At 42.9% G+C, this 22711-nt stretch overlaps 1 protein-coding gene across 1 annotated transcript in view; it reads right to left on the reverse strand.

The window, feature by feature from the left end:
• arhgef37 (Rho guanine nucleotide exchange factor (GEF) 37) overlaps positions 1-22711 on the reverse strand; it is a 100841-nt gene that overhangs the window by 43122 nt on the left and 35008 nt on the right. The window contains 2 exon segments of the mRNA XM_034182324.1: positions 4679-4783; positions 5838-5968. Of these exon segments, the coding sequence (XP_034038215.1) occupies positions 4679-4783; positions 5838-5968 (236 nt within the window).

The following is a 22711-nucleotide window of genomic DNA, read 5'->3' on the forward strand; positions in this document are numbered from 1 at the left end:
CTTATAAACCACTGAAACATTGACTGAAAACTCTGTAAAACTGTTGCATAAACATGATTGTGTGACCTGTCTGCAAAGACTTTCTGCTATTGTTTTGCGTATCAGTCAAGCCATCCCTGAGGAAGTACTCCCTGCAGAGACAGTATGCTATTGTTTTTAATGAACTCCTGTGTGTGTAAAGCCCCTTTCACACCAGGGCTGAACCCAGTTGCTCCCTGTGGCGTCATGACGACGCAGGAATTTCTGCGTCAGGTGCGCGCAGTAGGGGGCAGAGAGGAGGTGAGAATGCAGGCTGCAGGTTCTCTGCACAGAGAAGTCAGAGTGCACAGTTTGGCTGCAGACAGACTGTGCACTCTGACTTCTCTTCTGCTTGTTGTGCTGAGCTGCAGGGCTGCGCTCTGAGTTCTGTTATAGTTTATCTTTCCTCCCTTGACCGCAAGATGCGCGCGCGCACGGACCGTCCTTGCGCAAATGTGGAGATTGTTGGAGTTCTACTTGATGTTGACATGTCCTGGACTTACGTATGTCCTTTTTTAACTGTGATGAGAGAGTGAGGAGAGAAAGGAACTAACTGCCTGCAGACAATTTTTTTCTTTCTTTCCTCCTTTGACTGCGAGATGCGCGCGCACGCGAGTGAACCGTCAAGCAATGTGGAGATGTCTGGAGTTCTACTTGATGTTGACATGTCCTGTCTCAGGACTTATGTCCTTTTTTTAACTGTGATGTGAGAGTTTGAGCAGAGAACAAGGAACTAATGCCTGAAGCCAGACTTTTTTTTTTCCTTTTAATTGTTGGCCAAGTGGTTAATGCGCTTGGTTTCAGTTCAGAAGGTTCCGGGTTCAATCCCACCCCTGCCACTTCTCCATGTATGTGGAGTTGCGTCAGGAAGGGCATCCGGCGGTAAAACTTGTGCCAATTCAACATGCAGATCCCCCTTGGATTTGCTGTGGCGACCCCCGAGTGCAAACAAGGGAGCAGCCGAAGGACTTACTTACTTTTACATGTGCGGCCTGTGAACGAACGTCCATGAGTGGACTCGAGATGTCCGGACTTTTTACTGTATATTTCTGGCAATCAGTCTGCATTTTTTTTTTCTTCAGTGTGTAGTTTTTACTGCATTGAGTACACGGTATAAAAACAATCCTGCGTGATTTATACTGCGGGAACAATGGAACACAGCAGGAATCATAAATTGGCTCCGAGTCACGCGGGTAACACCTCTTTGCCCCGAGTTACGCCCTTAAAGCCCCTTTAGCCACTTTCACACCGGGGCTGCTCCCAGTTGCTCCCTGTGGCGTCATGATGATGCAGGAATTTCTGCGTCAGGTGCACGCAGCAGGGGGCAGAGAGGAGGTGAGAACTCAGCCTGCAGGTTCTCTGCACAGAGAAGTCAGAGTGCACAGTTTAGCGGCAGACAGACTGTGCACTCTGACTTCTCTTCTACTTGTTGTGCTGAGCTGCAGGGCTGTGCTCTGAGTTCTGTTATAGTTTATCTTTCCTCCCTTGACCGTGAGATGCGTGCGCACGGACAGTCCTTAAGCAAATATGGAGCTGTCTGGAGTTCTACTTGATGTTGACATGTCCTGGACTTATGTCCTTTTTTAACTGTGATGAGAGTCTGGAGAGACAGGAACTAACTGCCTGCAGACAAATTTTTTTTCTTTTCTTTCCTCCTTTGACTGCGAGATGCGCGTGCACGCGTGAACGGTCCGTCAAGCAAATCTGGATATGTCTGGAGTTCTACTTGATGTTGACATGTCCTGTCTCAGGACTTATGTCCTTGTTTTAACTGTGATGTGAGAGTTTGAGCAGAGAACAAGGAACTAAAGCCTGAAGCCAGACTTTTTTTTTCTTTTAATTGTTCACATGTGCGCGTGTGAACGAACGTCCATGAGTGGACTAGAGATATCCGGACATTTTACTGGATATTTCTGGCAATCATTCTGCATTATATTTTTTTCTTCAGCGTGTAGTTTTTACTGCATTATAAGTACACGGTATAAAAACAATCCTGTGTGATTTATACTGCGGGAACAACGGAACACAGCAGGAATCATAAATTGGCTTGGAGTCACGTCGGGTAATGCCTCTTTGCCCCGAATTACGCCTCTTTGCCCCGACTTGCACTGGAACCACTTCCTTTCTGTGTGGATCACAGGATGCCAAAAAAATTAAACAGGTTTAATTTTTTGGCGCCCAACTTGCTTCCTCCTTTGCGCACCTCGCACTGTTGTGGCGCCGAGCTGCATCGTCTCGGCACTGAGTTGCTTCCACGCGGTGTCATCATAATGACACACGGCGCAACTGGGAGCAGCCCCGGTGTGAAAGGGGCTAAAGGGGCTTTAAGGGGCGTAACTCGGGGCAAAGACGCGTTACCCGGCGTGACTCGGAGCCAATTTATGATTCCTGCTGTGTTCCATTGCTCCTTCGAGTTGCTTCCTGTTGCGTCATGATGACGCAGGAATTTCTGCGTCAAGTGTGCACAGCAGGGGCCAGAGAGGAGGTGAGAGCACAGCCTGCAGGTTCTCTGCACAGAGAAATCAAAGTGCACAGTTTGGCTGCAGCCAGACTGTGCACTCTGATTTCTCTTCTAGTTTATATTTGTTCTTGTGCAGGGCTGCAGGTCTGCGCTCTGAGTTCTGTTATAGTTTATCTTTCCTCCTTTGACTGCGAGATGCGCGAGCGCGAACGAACCGTCCATGAGTAAATGTGGAGATGTCTGGAGTTATACTTGATGCAGACATGTCCTGTCTCTGGCAATCAGTCTGTGAGCAGGACTTATGTCCTTTTTTGTTCTTTTTTTAACACCGTGATGAGAGAGTTTATGAGTTGTGAGAGTGTGGCTTCCAGTCACAATGAGTACCGTCCTGTTGCTCTGACTTGCGCTGAAACCACTTAATTTCTGCGTTGAGCAGAGGACACAAAACAAAAATTAAACATGTTTAATTTTTGCCATCCGATTTGCTTTGTCCTTTGCGCCCCTCGCGCTGTTGTGGGGTCGAGATACATCATCTCGGCACTCAGTTGCTTCCACGCGGCATCGTCATGACGACGCACGACGCAACTGCAAGCAGCCCCGGTGTGAAAGGGGCTTAAGTGAATAAAATGCTGAGTGGAGTGGCAGACAGCAGAGAGGGAGAAGCCATTGTCACAGTTTCTGCTGCCCTCTCTCCCCGCAAGTAATGCTGCGTTCACACTGCACGACACGCGATGCCACAAAATCGCGTCTCTCGCCTGGCTATGGACGCGCCACCATCACCTGGTGTGTCACTCTGGTTTCGCTGCGAAAATTCGCCCCAATGCGTCATCAAATAGGAGGAGCTTCTACTCCGCTCGCCGGCTCCGGATGTCAGTCAAGTCAACATGCCGAACCTTGATCACATGGAGCGAGTTGCTGCGCTCTATTTGTTGTGGAAAGCTGACAAACGTCGCCAGCTGCACCGTCCGTGGGTTCACAACTTCCTCATGAGACGTTCCCAATTCGGGGTGTTTCATTATTTGCTGCAGGAGCTGCATCTGAATGACGGCTGCTTTCAGCGGTACTTCCGCCTCTCCAGGACCCAGTTTGAGGACCTCCTGTCCCATTCGCGCGCGCACATGTGAACAATTAAAAAAAACTGGCTGCCGCTGCTGCTGCTGCTCTCTCTCCCCTCAAACTCTGTCATAATTGTGTTATAAATCAGTCACCATTTGTTTTATTATAAAATTATCTTCACTGATGATTCGTTCGCGCGTGCACGTGAAAAAAAAACTGGCTGCTGCCGCTGCTGTGGTGCAGCTGCTTGCTCTCCCCACAAACTCTGTCATAACTGTGTTATAAACCAGTCACCATTTATTTTCTTATACATCTGTGTAGTTAATAAAATGATCTCACGGACGATTCATTTGCGCGCGCACATGGAAAAAAAACTGGCTGCTGCCGCTGCTGCAGTGCGGCTGCTCCCTCTCCCCTCAAACTCTGTCATAATTGTGTTATAAACCAGTCACCATTTGTTTTATTATACATCTGTGTAGTTAATAAATAAAATAATCTTCACGGACAAGTCGTTCGCACACGCACGTAAAAAAAAACTGGCTGCTGCTCGCTCTCCCCTCAAACTCTGTCATGTGGAATAAAAGACAAAAGGGACATAAGTCCTGCTCACAGGCTGGCTGCCAGAGACAGGACATTGTCCACATCAAGTATAAACTCCAGACATCGCCACGTCACTACATTTCCAGTCCCTGATTGGTCATCGCGACGCGACAAGATGAAAAAGTTCAGATTTTTCAACTTGGGGAGAAGGGCAACACGACGCGATATTGCGACACAAACGCGCCAATCGCTCAAAATCGCTTCATTTGCGTTGCTTCATTCACGTCCATCATGTGGCTTGAACTTTTGTGGCGCCACAACGCGTCCTTCCATAGGGATTACATGGCAACCTGTGGCTGCCGTCGATCTCGTGTCGTCCAGTGTGAATGCGGCATAAGAAAGTAACAGTGTCTTCTTGGTGTCTTCTTTGTTGTCTAATGGTTTATCTGACTGTTATAGGTCATAACCTGATAAGAAAATATGGTACAGATATGTACAATGATGCCATCTGCAAGATGAAAACTTTTACAATTTTCTGATCTGATGCTGATTCAGTTAAACTGTACTACACATTTTAGAACAAGGTAACCAGGTGCTACCTACCTGCATATGGTGCAGATACATCTCAACATTTTCAAGCAGTTCCAGGATCCCGTGCTTCAGAACATAAAAGAAATCTTCCAGTACATCAAACTGCTCATCCACCAGCTTTCAACAAACACACATAAAAACATTACGTTAAACAATTTCCTTTACGTCTGGTCTTAAAAGGGGTTCAAGGGTAACAAGAAAAAATTATATTCACTCTTTGGAATTTCAGTTCTTTGCCTATTTCTAAACCCATATCTGTGAGGAGTTGATGCATCTGATGCATTGTCACCTGCACAACGCTCCTTATTACACTGTGACAAATCAAATTCCATTTGTCACCGTTTTTCTAATCTTCCATTACTTTATCTTCCAAGGCCCTTCCCCAATTTGGGCTGCATAACACAATGTCACTGCCAACAGTAAGCAAGCTGAGGCACTACAGCAAAATTAAATAAGTAAATTCTTAGTGGAATTCAGTTGGAGTGAGCATGTTCTGAACACAAGCAGGAATGCAAATTTGCCTTGAGTCTTCAAAAAAATCTTCCTAAAATAGCAAACGTAAATGTGCAGTACAATAACTTCATGTTACAAGCAAAACAGCATTGGTGATCAGTGTATTACTGCTTCCTTGAGTCCGATAAAGAAGCGTGTTATTTTGTGTGTGTGTCAGAGTGACAGAGTGAAGTACTGATTTGACAAACCATCATCAGTGTGTCTGTGCAGACTACCAACTGCAGACAATTTGAGAAACATGATGGTTGCCGAGTAAACAGTAAAGTGCCTAATCAGCAATGATACTCTTCTACACCTCTTTTCCTCTTCTTCTATGAGCAGAAGAACGAAGGTTCCTCAATATGCCGTCTTGAGAACAGATAATGTAAACACATGAACCTTGAGAAAGCTCTCATACTGTAGCTTTTTTGTTGTTGGTTACTGTCTTTGCTTGCTGCTCGTCTGACTTCAGAATAGTCTGAATCACTCAGTCACTCATCTTCAACCCCTTATCCGGGATCGGGCTGCAGGGGCAACAGCTCTAGCAGGGGACCCCAGACTTTCCTTTCCCATGCCACATTGACCATCTCTAACTGGGGGATCCTGAGGTGTTCCCAGGCCAGTGTGGAGATAGAATCCACTATGTACAGACTCACAGCTGTTAAATGTTAAACTATACCTTAGTTGCCATTCCAGTCTCATGTTTGATTTGCTGGCTGAGTCTCGCTGTCTTCTTGGCGATGCTGTGGGGATTCAAGCGGTTGATCTTGTCCTTGATGGTAAGCATTTCAGTCTTCTTGTATTTGTCAGCTACAGAGATATGAGGGACAAACACATGATCTTCAGTTCAGCTAGTGTAGCACCTGGAAATCCTTTTTAGCAACAGTACCCAAAGATTTATTAACCCTGCACTGTAATAATGGACACATACCTTTTAAAATCTCATGAACAGCAGATCCACTGTGAATCTGCTCCTTACACATCAGCACGTCAAAGTCTGAATGACTGCTCATCTACACCAGAAGGTGCAGGAACCAAGTTTCAGTGTGGCTGAAGAAGGTCAAACAGCACATAGTCTCCAGCACCCAACAGTAATGCCAAAATTATACACAGCATTTATGACTCTGTCTATAGTTTATGGTCCCACGTTCTACTGACAACAAGCTGTATGTTGCACAAACTCACTGACAATGGCCAAGTTCTAAAATGCTACAAATGTTTTCCATTAGTACCCGACTGAAGTAGTTTTATGCATGTTTCCATGGGAGGCATCAGGATCAAAATGATGGCATATGAACGAGATTACACGGGAGTGGGCCCCCTTGTGGAGATCACCTTGTTGCAGTGCCATGTTGAAACAGAAGCCCAAATAGGACATACTTATTCCTCCTTTCGCATTTTGCAGCACGACCAGCAAACTGAAGAAAAATGAAGTGGAATCAGTAGTTGCTCCCTGCAGGCTGTCTACCAGTTGCTAGCGCAGGCTAACCAATTTAGAAACGTTTGTGAAATGGAGGCATGTATATGTCTGCTTATCACAACAGAGGACAAGGGAGCATGAATCCCCATGGCCAAAGAAGCTAAACCGTGAAAGGAAAGAAAATTATGACCAGCAAAGGCAAATGCAATCTGCAACTTCACCACTAGATGAAACTACATCCTACACACTGTAGCTTTAAAGGTTTTTTTTTGTAAGTTTGATCCCTGCTTCACATTTAACTAACTATGAGTAACTCCTTCTAACAGACTGACATGTGACTTCTGCTGTTGCTGGCTTCTCACCAACTTCTTTGAAGCGTTTGTACTCGTTGATGCGACAGTTTCAATGCAATAGCGGTTGTGAACGGTCCTGCTCCAGGAGCGCGTACGCCGGATGCCCAGGCTCGGTGTGTTTCTGAATGGTCTGCAGGAGGAGGGGGGTAGCGGGCAATTCGTTGCACCGGCATCACCAGGAAGAAAACTGAGAGAGGGTGGCGTTCACTTCAGGCCTGTAGAGAAGATGAGAGAGTATTCAAACCCTCAGGTCATTTTTCAAAACGGTGCTAGTGTCATGCTTGGCCCTGATCCAGATCCCTGATTCTATTTTTCTTTGCGACTTTGTTACTTTTATAATTTAACCATTGTTCAGTTCTGTTCTGTCAGGTGTGCTGTCATTGTTTATCACTTGTTTATTTTTGTTCTTCTCATTTGTTATATCATCTGTTGTTGCTTTAGTGTCAGGTTTTGTTTATCACAGAGTCTCTGTTTTATTTATAGCTTGTTTAGCCACTTTGTTTTCTTTGTCAGTTGCAGTTAGTTTTGTCTTAGTGTTTATTTCTTTCAGTTCTCATGTTCATGCCCACTTTGTTGTTGTATTATATTCTCCTCTCGATTTCTATTTTAGCTCTGTTCTGTTTTTCCTCATTGTCATTTGTTTTTCCACTCTAACCCCTGCACCTGCCAATCATGTCTTCGTCCCTCACTCGTATTTGACTGTGTTCCGTGCACCTGCCTCGTATCTTTCACTCTTGACACCAGCTCACGTATCTTTGTCAATTACATCACTCCACTTTGTGCCGTACCCACATCACAATCTTGCCCGTGTATAATCTTTGTTCATTAGCCACGCCCCTTTCTAGATCTTTCTAGCACCTCATAACGCCACCTGTCCTCATCTCACATCCTGATCAGTCCACCTGCATTTAAACCTCACAGTCCTTCGTTCCCTGCCAGATTATTGTCTTTGTACACTTTCCAGCACCTTCACAGTTCTGAGTTTTGTTTCGCCATGTTCCGAATCCTGCTCTGTACTCCTCGACCATACCTCTTGCTTCATTACAGATGTCGGTGTTTGCTCATGCCTCTGAACCCTGCTCACTTATGACTGCGTCTCTGCCTTATCCTTCTGCTACGCTTACTGACCACAAGGACGGGAATAAAGACCATGATTTCTCTTTCACCAAAGCTTAGTCTGGGAGTTTGCATTGCGGGTCCAGCTGCTCGGGTGCCGGGCATCCACCCCGTCCTGACAGTTAGCATAGCAGTGAGAAATTAGCAACGGTCATCTCTTAATGGGGAAAAAATTCCTTGATACTTAAGCAAGTCTTTAGCTTTGATACTATTTTGCTTTTATTTGACTTTATTTTACGTTTTCCAATTTTGCAGTTGACCATTAGTTTACACTTACACGGTCTGAACAGATGATGGCTGTATGAAAATCTTATAAACCTACGCTGAGCTTTTGATGACTGTGACGATCTCGTTCCACAGTGCCCCTTGTCTTTGTAGCTGTTCTCCACCTCGTAATGTTGCGTAGTTTGCCAAATATTCTTTATAAGCTGCCTCAATGTCTGCGACATGCTGAGGAACGAATTACCTGCCAGGACAAAAATGAATGTCACACATCAGCAATGTTTGTTTCACTGAGAAAAACTGCATATCTGTCTGACCAACACTGAATCAAAGATGTTTTACCCAAAACTGCAGTGTTTTGGTCTTAAAACTGCAGTTTATTTCAGCTCAGAATGAAGGGAAGCAGAAGCAGTTTTGTACATTTCGGGCTTGAGGCCATGACATTAGGAAATATTAACCACAGTGGCTGCTCTTCATCATGTAATCTCAACACAATATCACACCGGAAACCAGTGCAACCAGCAAGTTGTCAGATTGTCGTGTGAAAGTTTGACACTGACTCTCAGTCTCATTTGCTGCAATCATCAATACTGAGGCACCTGAATTTCCTCACTATGCCATTAGTACGCTGAATTAACCAGCCATTTGCTGCAAAGTCTTTCCATCAGAGGGCGGGCAATTTGGTAGCACACTCCACGGAGCATTAGGCATAGTTTGGCAAAGCTGATCGTTGACTCTATAGTCTATATACAACCCCTGGCAATAATTATGGAATCACCGGCCTCAGAGGATGTTCATTCAGTTGTTTAATTTTGTAGAAAAAAAGCAGATCACAGACATGACACAAAACTAAAGTCATTTCAAATGGCAACTTTCTGGCTTTAAGAAACACTATAGAAATCAAGAAAAAAACAATTGTGGCAGTCAGTAACTGTTACTTTTTTAGACCAAGCAGAGGGAAAAATATAGGGACTCACTCAATTCTGAGGAATAAATTATGGAATCACCCTGTAAATTTTCATCCCCAAAACTAACACCTGCATCAAATCAGATCTGCTCGTTAGTCTGCATCTAAAAAGGAGTGATCACACCTTGGAGAGCTGTTGCACCAAGTGGACTGACATGAATCATGGCTCCAACACGAGAGATGTCAATTGAAACAAAGAAGAGGATTATCAAACTCTTAAAAGAGGGTAAATCATCACGCAATGTTGCAAAAGATGTTGGTTGTTCACAGTCAGCTGTGTCTAAACTCTGGACCAAATACAAACAACATGGGAAGGTTATTAAAGGCAAACATACTGGTAGACCAAGGAAGACATCAAAGCGTCAAGACAGAAAACTTAAAGCAATATGTCTCAAAAATCGAAAATGCACAACAAAACAAATGAGGAACAAAGGGAGGAAACGGGAGTCAACGTCTGTGACCGAACTGTAAGAAACGCCTAAAGGAAATGGGATTTACATACAGAAAAGCTAACGAAAGCCATCATTAACACCTAAACAGAAAAAAAAAAAACAAGGTTACAATGGGCTAAGGAAAAGCAATCGTGGACTGTGGATGACTGGATGAAAGTCATATTCAGTGATGAATCTCGAATCTGCATTGGGCAAGGTGATGATGCTGGAACTTTTGTTTGGTGCCGTTCCAATGATGTTATAAAGATGACTGCCTGAAAAGAACATGTTAATTCCACAGTCATTGATGATATGGGGCTGCATGTCAGGTAAAGGCACTGGGGAGATGGCTGTCATTACATCATCAATAAATGCACAAGTTTACGTTGATATTTTGGACACTTTTCTTATCCCATCAATTGAAAGGATGTTTGGGGATGATGAAATCATTTTTCAAGATGATAATGCATCTCGCCATAGAGCAAAAACTGTGAAAACATTCCTTGCAAAAAGACACATAGGGTCAATGTCATGGCCTGTAAATAGTTCCGGATCTTAATCCAATTGAAAATCTTTGGTGGAAGTTGAAGAAAATGGTCCATGACAAGGCTCCACCTGCAAGCTGATCTGGCAAACAGCAATCACAGAAGGTTGGAGCCAGATTGATGAAGAGTACTGTTTGTCACTCATTAAGTCCATGCCTCAGAGACTGCAAGCTGTTATAAAAGCCAGAGGTGGTGCAATAAAATACTAGTGATGTGTTGGAGCGTTCTTTTGTTTTTCATGATTCCATAATTTTTTCCTCAGAATTGAGTGATTCCATATTTTTTTCCCTCTGCTTGGTCTAAAAAAGTAACCGTTACTGACTGCCACAATTTTTTTTCCTGATTTCTTATAGTGTTTCTTAAAGCCAGAAAGTTGCCATTTGAAATGACTTTAGTTTTGTGTCATGTCTGTGATCTGCTTTTTTTCTACAAAATTAAACAACTGAATGAAATCCTCCGAGGCAGGTGAGTCCATAATTTAAACTCGACAACTCTGTGATTGCGTCTCTTACCACTGGTACATCATCAAGACAGGTCTTCATATTCCTTCACATTGCTTCATATTTGTACATATTTCTGCCCAAGGGATCCAGAGGGCATGGTGCATTGAGTCAAGCCTCTGATGGTGGACAGTGGAGGCCGAACAGAGCAGTAACGGCGTACTAGCAGAGGTGACATAGTGGTAGGAGAGCTAAGCTCTTGTCAGTGATTTAGCATGAATGTCAAACATTTTAAGCATGTTGAAATTTTTTTCCAGGACCACACAACGAACATCACTGTTGCCCGACTGACATCAACTTAACTCCTACTGAGTCTGGTGGACCTCGGCGCTGGCCAATGGCAAGCAAATTTTCCCTCTCCGTTGGCAAACACTGGGCTAATCGTACAGCGTGTGAATGGGCAACTACTGCCAAGATAACATGAATCTCTCTGCCAGGAAGTCACTGAAAGCCTGGATTTTAGTCTTGATCCAGGATGGTCACACACCCAGGAAATACAACCCTTTTCAAGCAGTGCAAACGGGGCATCTGTTAATTCTATAAACATCACAACATCATTCATAAAGTCACAGTCAAAAGGCATCCAAATTATGCAAAACAAGGTCCAATGGAAGCACTGAACAGAGAAGGAGCCAGAACATGTCCCTGATGAATGCCAGAATCACCTTGGGAAGGAGTGAGACTCTTCCTCCACATGTTGCCAGCTAACTAAAACAACTACAGACTTTGACATCTGTACAAATACTGCCAAGCAACAACAAAAAATGGTTCTAGTAAAAAAAAAAAAAAGAAAAAGAATGCTGATCACAGTCTGTAATGAAAAAATGCATTTTCCAGTTCTTTATCTAAGCCAGTGGTCTCCAAACTATTCCAAAAAGGGCAGAGAGGGTGCAGGTTTTCTTTGCAGCCACTGACTCCAGCATGTGATTTCATTGTTGAACTCATCCCGCCTGTTCAAAGGGATGTTAATCAGTGAAATCACCTGCTGAAGTCAGTGGCTGCAAAGAAAACCTGCACCCTCTCGGCCCTTTCTGGAATAGTTTGGAGACCACTGATCTAAGCCAACATGCCTCAGACCTGAATCAAAGACTGAGAGATTTGGGGTGGCATATCAGTTAACCGTTATGAATGAAAGTGAGTCATGTCACTTACATAGGGTCTCCAGGAACAGAGGGTCTCCATACTGAACTTGCTTCTGGTCCAACAAGCTGAGGAGTCGACTTGACACATCAATTACATCGTCTACGTGAAGAAACAAACTGTCCAGATTGGCTAGATCAGGCTGTGGTGGATGTGCAGACAAACAAAATAATTAATTTCCTACAAGGTCACAAATGTGTTGTCAAATGAATAACATCTACTGATATAAGCAAAAGGTTGGTCATCATCATGTCTCACAGCAGCCTGTACTGAAGGTTCTTGAAATGGAGCAATATCATCACTTGGTGTACATTTACCATTAATGCAGATATAACAGAATTTCACAGAGCTCTCGTGGGATAAGACCCAAATTTGGTTTAATACAGGTATGCACACAACCCATGCTTGCCCATGTGTGTATATGTCAAAACAAGCTGCTTGTTCTGTCCATGTCAGCTGTCCATCACAATCTTTGAACATATGACATCTTCTGTAGATGGGTACTCGAACTGAAAATATCTGGCAATGGTTTCAACAGGAGGTTAAAATAAGCCCCTTGAAGGTACTTTTTACATGTGGTCTCCTATCCATGAGATAGGACAGTAACACAGTGACATTTATACAAAAATAATTATTATTTAAAAACATCTTACATTTCCTGAAAATCACCTGTGGACATCAGTATACACTAACTGGCCACTTAAGCAAACATCAGTCAATCAAACAGCAGACAATTAATACATTTAGGCATGTAGACAAGGTGAAGAGGATCTACTGTCGTTCAAACCAAGCATCAGGCTGGGGGACAAAAAGTTATTTAAGTGACTATGACCATTCCTATGTTGGTGTCACATCATGAATTAATTGATTTTTGAGTCCAGGAAATGCTTCTACCCTTACATTATTTTACATGTGTTGTTGATGGTACACACTGCCTGTGTGTGCAGCTCTCACAGTTTTCCATCATCCTCTCACAGACAAAAATAAATGTGGAGTTTTTTTGTGTGAGTGTGAAGTGCACCATCAGCATGTGAATGCATCATCTGGGTGATTGTGTGAAAGCTGTCTGTGTTGAGTGATAAAATGTTGCCATCACTGGCTGTGCCTCTAAATTAAATGTAATTACTGTATGTTTGATTGGCTCTGCAGCACCTAGAGACACTGTGAGCCAGTCTGAGACGATCCGCTGTCTGTCACCAGCTTTAATAATGTCTGAGATTCTGTCTATTACTCCCTTTATTAAAATGAGCTATTACAAAATGAAATAAGGCTTTATGGTTGGTGAGGAAGCACAAAAACAATCACCCACCATACAAACATAAGTGGTGGTGGGGGTCATCAAATTCTTGAGATCGTACAGTCTAGATTGTAAGACGATTTTTATTTATTTAAATATTTTAAGGTGCTGGTGAAGAATTGATAATAAACAAGAGCAATCCAAGATTTCTGACATCTGCCAAGGACTGATGAGGACGCAAAATAAAATGTGTGATTCAGATCATGACCCAGACTTTACCGGGATCCGGATTCCACAACACAATGCAATAATTGCATACTGATCCAGAATGGTCCAACTGATCAAGATATTGTGATCTGATATTTAATTCACAAGCTGAAACAAAATAGTGTCTTCCTGATCTTGATTTTACATCATGATGTCGTATCCGTGAAGTTTTGAGGTAATCCTTTAAAGTCTACAAAGTGAAACCCTGATCCAGAATCCAGAGTTTTCCAAGGCCTAAAATCCATTAATTAGTTTGATGCCGTTTCCGCGCGTCAGAATATCCCCTTCTCGAGCATCTGCCCTCCCCTTTTGTAATGAAAGCTGCTTAAATGCTCACTCTAAATTAAATTAATTTTGTGACCCAACTGTAACAAGTGTGTTATGATAATTTTAGGACCAGTATTATCAAGATACTTCACATATAGGTACAAATGTACAATGAAATTGGGCCAGATTCTCAGAAGCTAGAATTCAACTCTGGGAGCCAGTGACACAACAGCAGCCAGGAATAGTGGGTACCCAAAAACATATTTAAGTGTGCAGACAGACAACACAAAACAATTGATTCAGGTTCATTTAGCTCACCATTAGTAAAAGCCTGGTCTGCATAAAAACAGGACCATGCAGTTCAAAATATCCTGAGTGCATTATTATTCAGTATCACAACAGAAATAATATGGATAGTATTAATTATTGTATCAGAAAATCCAATAACAATATTAATATTGTACAATACAAAGTTCAAATGTTCAATTATTAATTTCTAATTACATTATTTAAATATTAATAATTTAATATGCTATTACAAATAAATGTACTATTATTTATAAAAGTTATTGTTTATCACAAAATAGAAATAGCTAAATATATTGCACCTCAATAAAGTAAAGTGCAAGGTGCTAGTACACCTAAATATTGAAGCTACAATAAACACAGTATAACCTTTGTATCAAAATGTGCATAAACAAGTAAAGTGCATTATAAGGGCAAGGATTTAAACAGCACATCCAACCCCCACTAAAATTAGCTTAAACACAACAAAGTACATTCAGTGGTTACATATCAATGATAAAACCCTTTTAACATGAACCTTTTAGCATTTGTAAACATTCCACATTGTTTTTAATTCACCAACATATGAATCCTCAAAGAAAAAACATAATACCTGAAGCTAAATGTTCCCCTTAAAACTGAATGGGACCGGGCTAGGCTAACCAGCCCATTAAAATTAAATGGATGCAGCTAACATGCTAAGCTAAGGCATGCTAACTCACCAATTCCACTTATTTAAGACAACCGCAAGCTTCTCCCCATGCTCTTCGTCAGCGATAGTCGGCTCCTACAAACGAACAATCAATACATTGAATATGGTAACGTATTAGGATGTATACTAGAAGAACGACTTTGTCACCGACCTGCAGCAACTCCTTCCTCCGTGTTCCCTCGCATCTGCCCGACAGCGTCTAACTACCAGGTAATAAAGAATAACGTGTGACGTACAACGCAATGATGTAATAGGACACAGGATTTATCAATGGGAGATAGGAAACCGGACATTTACCACCCGGGTTACACCCTCCCCCCTTAAGACCATGCACCTCCGGGTGCATGCTATACAACGTGGACGCGGGAGTTAGATTCCTCGGGTGTTGCAGAGGAAGCTGTAAAAACATTTCCATAGGTGTCTGCCAAGCTATGGAATAGAGTTTCTACTACTGATATAAGCGGTTTGCCTAACGCAAAATATTGTAGACACAGGAGGGTTTCGATTTCTAGTGGAGCAACGACCTGAAGAATCGAACCCCCCTAATCCAGGACCGGGTTCAGAGGAATGAGCAATAGGTACTTTAGTGGGACTGCGGCCGGACAGTATAGGGTTAGGGGATGCCTCTGCTTGACCACAGAGCTGTGGCTCTTCCTCAGGATGAGCTACCTCCAGTGAATCCCTCTGAATTTCATCTCTAGTTTCAGGTCCAGGTATCTCCACAGGTGACAATGGAGCTTCGGATTCAATGGGGAACTTTCCAAGAACAGGAACATTCGAATGTGAGCATTTGCCCACTCAAGTCGTTACGACGACGAACTGGAGTCAGGTCGAGACCCTGATGAGGACGACGAGCATGCAGATGAGCTTCCCTATGCAAACCGATTGTTCCAGCAGCTGTTCGAGTAGCTGGTCTCAGACGATCTTGGAGGTGAACATGCTGGATGTGGAGGTCCTGGCTGGTGTGGTTACACGTGGTCTGCGGTTGTGAGGCTGGTTGGATGTACTGCCAAATTCTCTGAAACGCCTTTGGAGGTGGCTTATGGTAGAGAAATGAACATTTAATACACAAGCAACAGCTCTGGTTGACATTCCTGCTGTCAGCATGCCAATTGCACGCTCCCTCAAATCTTGCGACATCTGTGGCATTGTGCTGTGTGATAAAACTGCACCTTTCAGAGTGGCCTTTTATTGTGGGCAGTCTAAGGCACACCTGTGCATTAATCATGGTGTCTAATCAGCATCTTGATATGGCACACCTGTGAGGTGGGATGGATTATCTCAGCAAAGGAGAAGTGGTCACTATCACAGATTTAGACTGGTTTGTGAACAATATTTGAGGGAAATGGTGATATTGTATATGTGGAAAAAGTTTTAGATCTTTGAGTTCATCTCATACAAAATGGGAGCAAAACCAAAAGTGTTGCGTTTATATTTTTGTTGAGTGTATTTTTAATGTTTTTAGAGCTTGATAAACAGTTCCTAGCTGTAAAAGTATGTCTGTATGTTGATGTCTGTTGGATGTAAAAGTATGTTGATTTAATATTTTGTTAATGGATCACATGAGCTCCGCTGTGTGTGCGCACTGAGGCAGGACCTGAGAGGCTATTTTTGGAGCGGCTGTCTTGCGCACACAATTCCACCGGCTCTGTGCACTGGACATTTTCTGTCAAACCTTGGATGCCGAAAATACCGCAGATTTCACTTTTAACAAGAGATTTTGTCATGGAAAGCCGCCGGAGGCTTCGCGCATCACGACCGATTCGCTTTGGAAGCGAGACAAAGGAACACCTCCGTTTCGGCGTGTCAGAGGACAAGTTTGGACATGTCCAGCTCTCCACAATTTCACTGATACTTACTGGACTGGTAAGCATTGAAAGCCGAGATAGATCAAAGCCAGATACATTTTTCAAATAGTTTCCAGGTGCCAGTCTCTAACAGCTTCTGAAAAAATTCTGATGGAAAAAATCCCCAAATCATTCCGCCATTTCCAGACAATGAAAATCTGACGACGGAGCGGGACCACTCCTTCCACAACGTGCTCACAGGCGGATGACGTCACCAACAGGCGTGGAAAAACTCACGCATGCGCACAAGGGTTCAAGCTTGTCTGACGTAAAACATATGAATCAAATCCATATAGTTTAAAAAAATAAAAAAAGGTACGATACTTTATGGACACCTCGTATATATATATATATATATATATATATATATATATATATATATATATATATATATATATATATATGAAAATGATCCTCAGGTGTATATAATAAAACGGCCACCTCATTCTGTATGCAGAACGGCACAGCGCGCAAAAGAGTGCTTTTGCAGAAATAAACGGACGAACACAAAGTTAAAGTGGATTCACGTTGTAAAAATGATTGTGCTTAAAGCCAGGGAAAAAATAAAGCCAGCAAGCCACGGATGGAAAGGAAGCCAGAAAGAGCACAGAGACAGCTGTCCATGAAAGGACAACAGCAGCACGCGCAAAACAGCGATTTTGCAGAAATAAACGGACAAACATAAAGTTTTGTGTGTTTAAAGGTGGAAAAAAAAAAAAAAAAAAAAAAAAAAGCCAGAGAGCCGCGGAGCAAGCGAGGCACTCAGAGGCGGCTCTCCAGGAACCCGTGGTTCGGGTGTAGCTGGTCTGGTGCATTACAGGTGGACTGCAGCCTGGCGCACAGCGCACAACTGCGGAACTGTGATGGAGTGTCTAATTTTGGACTGCGTTTAAAAAATAAAAAAGAAGGGACATCTTTAAATGCTGCTGTGAATCTGTGAATTGAAAACCCACACTTTAAAAGGACCAGGTGTGGAGGTTTGGACCAAACTCATGCCTAAACGTGCGCCAGCATGGCGTTATCATGGCGCTATCATGGCACTATGTGGCTTAGTGTGGCTGATGCGAGCCATTCGAGGCTGTAATGACAGGTGGTCGTGGCTCACTAGAGGCTGCTATGTGGCACATGCGGGGTACAGAGGCACATAGTGGCACCTTCATAGTGGATACGTGATAGATGAAAACGTGGGTCATTCTTCAAATAATCACCCCACACCCATGCGTGGCTCCTTCTTCAGCCTTCATTATTCGGCGGGACCGAGGCTTTAGTGAACAGAAAGACAGGCAGATATGATAGTGTTTAAAGTATGCAGTACTTGTACTGTATCTGAATGTGTACTTACTTGGACATACTCATATCTGAGCTCTTTCACTCTGTTAGAGTTGCGTTCAAAGGGTACTCTGTACACTTGTTTCATGCGCACTCTGTTGCGTTTCAGGACACAGTCAGTGGTGGAGAGGCTTACGGTGTTGATTCCTTCAAAATGACATTGTCTTCAATCACTTGCTGTTGTATTTCGCGTAGTCTAATGGTGTTGTTTTGAATGACCATGTCAACTATCAGGGTCTCCTGCTGCTGGGAGAACATAAAGGTTCTTCCACCTCCCCCTGGCATCCTTGCAATTCTACACAAGTGAATATACAATATACGCTTTGTCACAGTGGTCTACAAAATCTGCTGTAACTGTGTACTGTATACAGTACTGAACATTTACACTATACCTGTTCTGTTGTCTGAATGTCTGAATTATTGAAGCCACAGAGAAATGGCTAAGGTTAGGTTGGACTCGAAGTCCTGCTTCTCTCATTAACATCCCATGAACCAGAACATGGTCAATGATTGTGGCCCGAATTTCATCATTTACTGTAACTCGTTGTCTTCCTCTTCCTCCTCTTCATACTCCCCCACCTCTAACACGCACCCACCCCCTGCGCCTCTGGTTTCTGTCCACTGTTGCAATGAAACTCCAACCAGCCTGTTTCAACTCTGAACTGGCTTATATGGTTGTCACATCATTAGACACAAGTGTTAACAGTTCTGACTAGTAGTGTCTAATTGGTGACATCTGTGCTTTAATTGTGTTTATCTTCTGTTTGTTTGGTTAGTAATATATTAAGAAGTGAATTATTATGCAGAATGTGTTTTATAGTATGAGAATGTGTTTAGAGTTTTGCAAAAAGAGTGAATGAATTTTGCTAAATGTGTCTACCTATGTGAAAGTCATCTACGGTTTTGCCAAAAGGGAGATTAATTCAATAACTGTGTAAAGGCATTTGAGAATTTTATTTAGGCAATAGGGTTTTGTGTTTTAGCATCTGAGAAAAACTGTGACATTATGTTGAATATCATTGAATTTGAATTGTTTGTTTTCCCAAAAATTCGAGTTTTGTGACCACACCTTTTGTTCACCAAAATAGTGGGTTAGTAGTGTCCATACATAGCCCTGGAGAATCCTCTACCCAAAGGATGTCAGTGGATCAAATGGTATGTAACAGTAGTCTAGCTTAGTCTTTATTCATAACAGAAAAATAGTTTTTCAATTCTCATTTGAAGTGAACATTTGGGCACTAACAGCTGGAAACTGTTAGTACATACTGTGTCCGTACATAGTGTCGTGTATTGTGCTAAAATCAGGATAGTAAACAGCAAACCATTGATATTTCAGCAAATAAATTTTAGTAATACACAAATAAAAAAATAATGCATGATTTGAATAATTAGATTTTTTTGTGTTGTGTCTGTACATAGATAACTTCAGTTCTGTTATATGGTAGCAGAGGTCACATTAAACAATTCTGACAGAAGTTCTTTTGATATATGTATTACTATGTGTATTCCCACTTTGGGGATGGATGTTTCAAGTTAAGCAATAAAGCTACTTTTTTCAGAAATGATGTCGTGTTCTACGTATTTTTGATCATATAAAAAATAAATTTTGAGCCGTTTCCATGTGAAATCATGAATACGAGGTCTGTCCAAAAAGTATCAGACCTTTTTATTTTTTTCAAAAACCATATGGATTTGAATCATGTGTGCTTGCATGAGCCAACCTTGAACCTTCATGCGCATGCGTGATTTTTTTTACGCCCATCGGTTGCATCATTCGCCTGTGAGCAGGCTTTGTGTGAGCACTGGTCCTCCCCTCTCGTTGGATTTTCATTGCGAGGTGGAACGATTTGGAGCTTTGCTGCATCAAATTTTTCTAGAAACTGTGAGACAGCCAGGTGGAAACCATTCGGAAGATTCAGGCGGCTTTCGGTGACAATCCTATGGGCATCACACAGATTAAGGAGCGTTACAACCGGTTTAAAGACGGCACACAATGGCGGAGGGTGCGCCGCGCTCCGATCGGCCATTGACATGCTGAAACGACCAGATCATTTCCAAAGTGAACACTGTGTTGATCCGGGATGTCGTCTGACTACCAGAGAAATTGCAGAAGAGGTGAACATCAGCACTTTTTTGGCACATTCCATTGTTACAGGAGATTTTGTAATGAAAGACGTGCGGAAGTTGGAAGTCTCGCAGGACATGTTGTGACATGTCCAGCTCTTACACAATTCCTCGGATACTTACTTGACTGAAAAGCCACCGAAAGCCATTTGAATCTTCCGAATGGTTTCCACCTGGGTGTCTCTCACAGTTTCTGGAAAAATTTGATTCAGCGCTGCTCCAATCGTTCAGACATTTTCCTCAAAATGAAAATCCAACGAGGGGGGAGGACCAGTGCTCACTCATAGCCTGCTCACAGGCAAATGACGCAACCGACAGGCGTGAAAAAACTGCATGCAAACACATGCACACGAAGGTTCAAGGTTGGCTCATGAAGACAGTTACTTCAAAAATATTTTCAGGCATTGAGCTCTGGATACTATAGTATAGATTGTTTTAGAAGTATTTTCATCTTCATCTGAGGAACTTCATTTTTTACCTCTTGTGCACCACAGCTGGTCAACTTGATTGTGATTCAGCCGTTCTGATGCACCTGTGTTGCATAATAGTGAACACAGATGGCAAAAGTCAAACACAGTTAAAGAACTGGTGTCACCGGTTGAACACAACAACTCAAAACTCATCACACTTGTGGCCAATGATGTGAGGGAACATATATAAGCCAGTTCAGAGAGCACTGGTTTGTGAGGCACGACAACGGATAGAAATCTGAGAGGAGGAGTTGGTATGAGAGGAGGCTGAAGTGACCAAGGTGGTCGAGGTGGTCAGCGAAGACAAAGAACAGTAATATCTGATGAAATGACCATGTTCTTGTCCACGGTATGAGCACGAGGGAGGCCGGACAAAGGGTCCAACCAAACATCAGTAGATTCACTGTGTCCACCAGAATCCCAAGAATACTATGTATATACTGTACAACAGTATACGGTAAGTAAATACATGTTTGAGTACATCACTGTGCCAATGTACTGTAGTACTTTTATGGAGGGTTAGTCTAAAGCCCCTGTGACACATAGTAAGATTGTGCCAGAAGCATGCCGATATGGAAAATATTGCCATAATCCAATGCAGTCGGGAAGAAAAGAAGCGCGGTCTGCAGTGTCGGAGCGCAGACAGACTGCCTCATCCACGCGTGTCAGATCGTATCCACGTATGTGGATGACACAGACTACTGTCAGATGGCCATAAAAAGCACTGCAGACTGCCTGATCTCCAACTTTCTGGATGGCAAACACGGGACTGCACCGCGCGTGTTCGTGGCGCACAGGCGCTGCGCACACACGCGTGGGGCTGCAATTATCACTCAGCTGTGTGTGTGTGTGTATGCATAACACTGCATGGGCCACTAAGCGCGCGCCGGGTGCACGTGCGCCTTCCAATGGACAGCTCCGCTCCAAAGTTTGCTGGCAGTGTGCCATGCAGTACCTCAGACGGTGCGCCTTTCCAGGGAACTTTCTTTTTTCGTTTTTGCTGACTTCAGGAGTACAACACAACTCTGGATACCACGATGGTTGAATTATCACATGGAAGCAATGTTTTTCTTTTGGGTGATTAGATGCTAACCACAGGCTGTGTCCCGCCTTCATGCCCACGTGCACGCTGTGAAAGACTCCTGGGCCGCTGTTGGAGGTGAGATTCATGTTTACTACAGTTTTTTCCATTCGCTAACACACTACAACGACATCCATAGCACAATTATTTTAACTGACACACAGAGAGCAAAACCTCCTCTCAAGTCTCCAAAAGTCTAAACAGTTTCTGCTGTACACACATTTTGCAATTCAAAATGGCACTTTTTAAATGAACTGAACACGGTTCTCTGCATAAGACACAACAATCTGACATAAAGTCACATGTTTGCAATTTCAAAACACTGCTATTCAAAATGACACTACATGAGCTAATTGGCCAATATATGGTCCACCTGGACAAACACCTGAATGCTTAATTGTCAACACTTCAATCAGGAAATAAGCACTATAAAAAGCACAGGTGAGCACCTCTTTCTTTTACAACAACAATGGAAGACGTGGCAGAGAGAGGAAGAGGAAGAGGGAGAATGAGAATGAGAGGGGGGGAAGAGTAGAGGTAGGGGTAGAGCTGGGAGAGGAGTTCATGGATGAAGAAGACAACAACTCTCAAATGAAATCAGAGCAACCTTAGTTGATCATGTCATCAACCACGGGCTGACAATGTGAGAAGCTGGACAGAGAATTCAGCCCAACTTACATTCGCCTCTGTCATCCGGACATTTAGACTACAGCACAGGTATGTCACCAACATTTCTTTCACACTATGTAGTACAGCCCATGTCATAGTGTATCAGTTGGGTGACACCTGTTTACTTCATGAATGGCTGATGTCATACACTAATTGTACAGGTTTCCTGTACAATTTACTCTACTGTGGGGGAAATATCTTTAGGCTGCATTGTCCAAGCCCTATATACTTGTTTTGTTTTGTTTGTTTTTTTTGTTTTTCTAAAGGACTGAGAGACGCAACCATGGTGGAGGAAGGGGCCAAATGTTCACTGGGGTACAGGAAGCTGCCACTGTAAACTTGGTTTTGGAAAATAATGAAATTAGATTACATTAAATTCAAAGCCACATCATCCAAGACATCATCTTCTACAATATTTAACGAGTCAGTCTGTCCACACTGACTCGCAAACAACTTTATAAGGTGTCTTTTGAGAGAAACTCTCAAAGAAACAAAGAGCTCAGACGTGCATATGTGGATGTATGTACAGTATTGACTGCAGTACACTACACGCAACATGTTTTCCAGTGTG

Source organism: Thalassophryne amazonica, chromosome 11, assembly GCF_902500255.1.
Source record: "Thalassophryne amazonica chromosome 11, fThaAma1.1, whole genome shotgun sequence".
NCBI lineage: Eukaryota > Metazoa > Chordata > Actinopteri > Batrachoidiformes > Batrachoididae > Thalassophryne > Thalassophryne amazonica.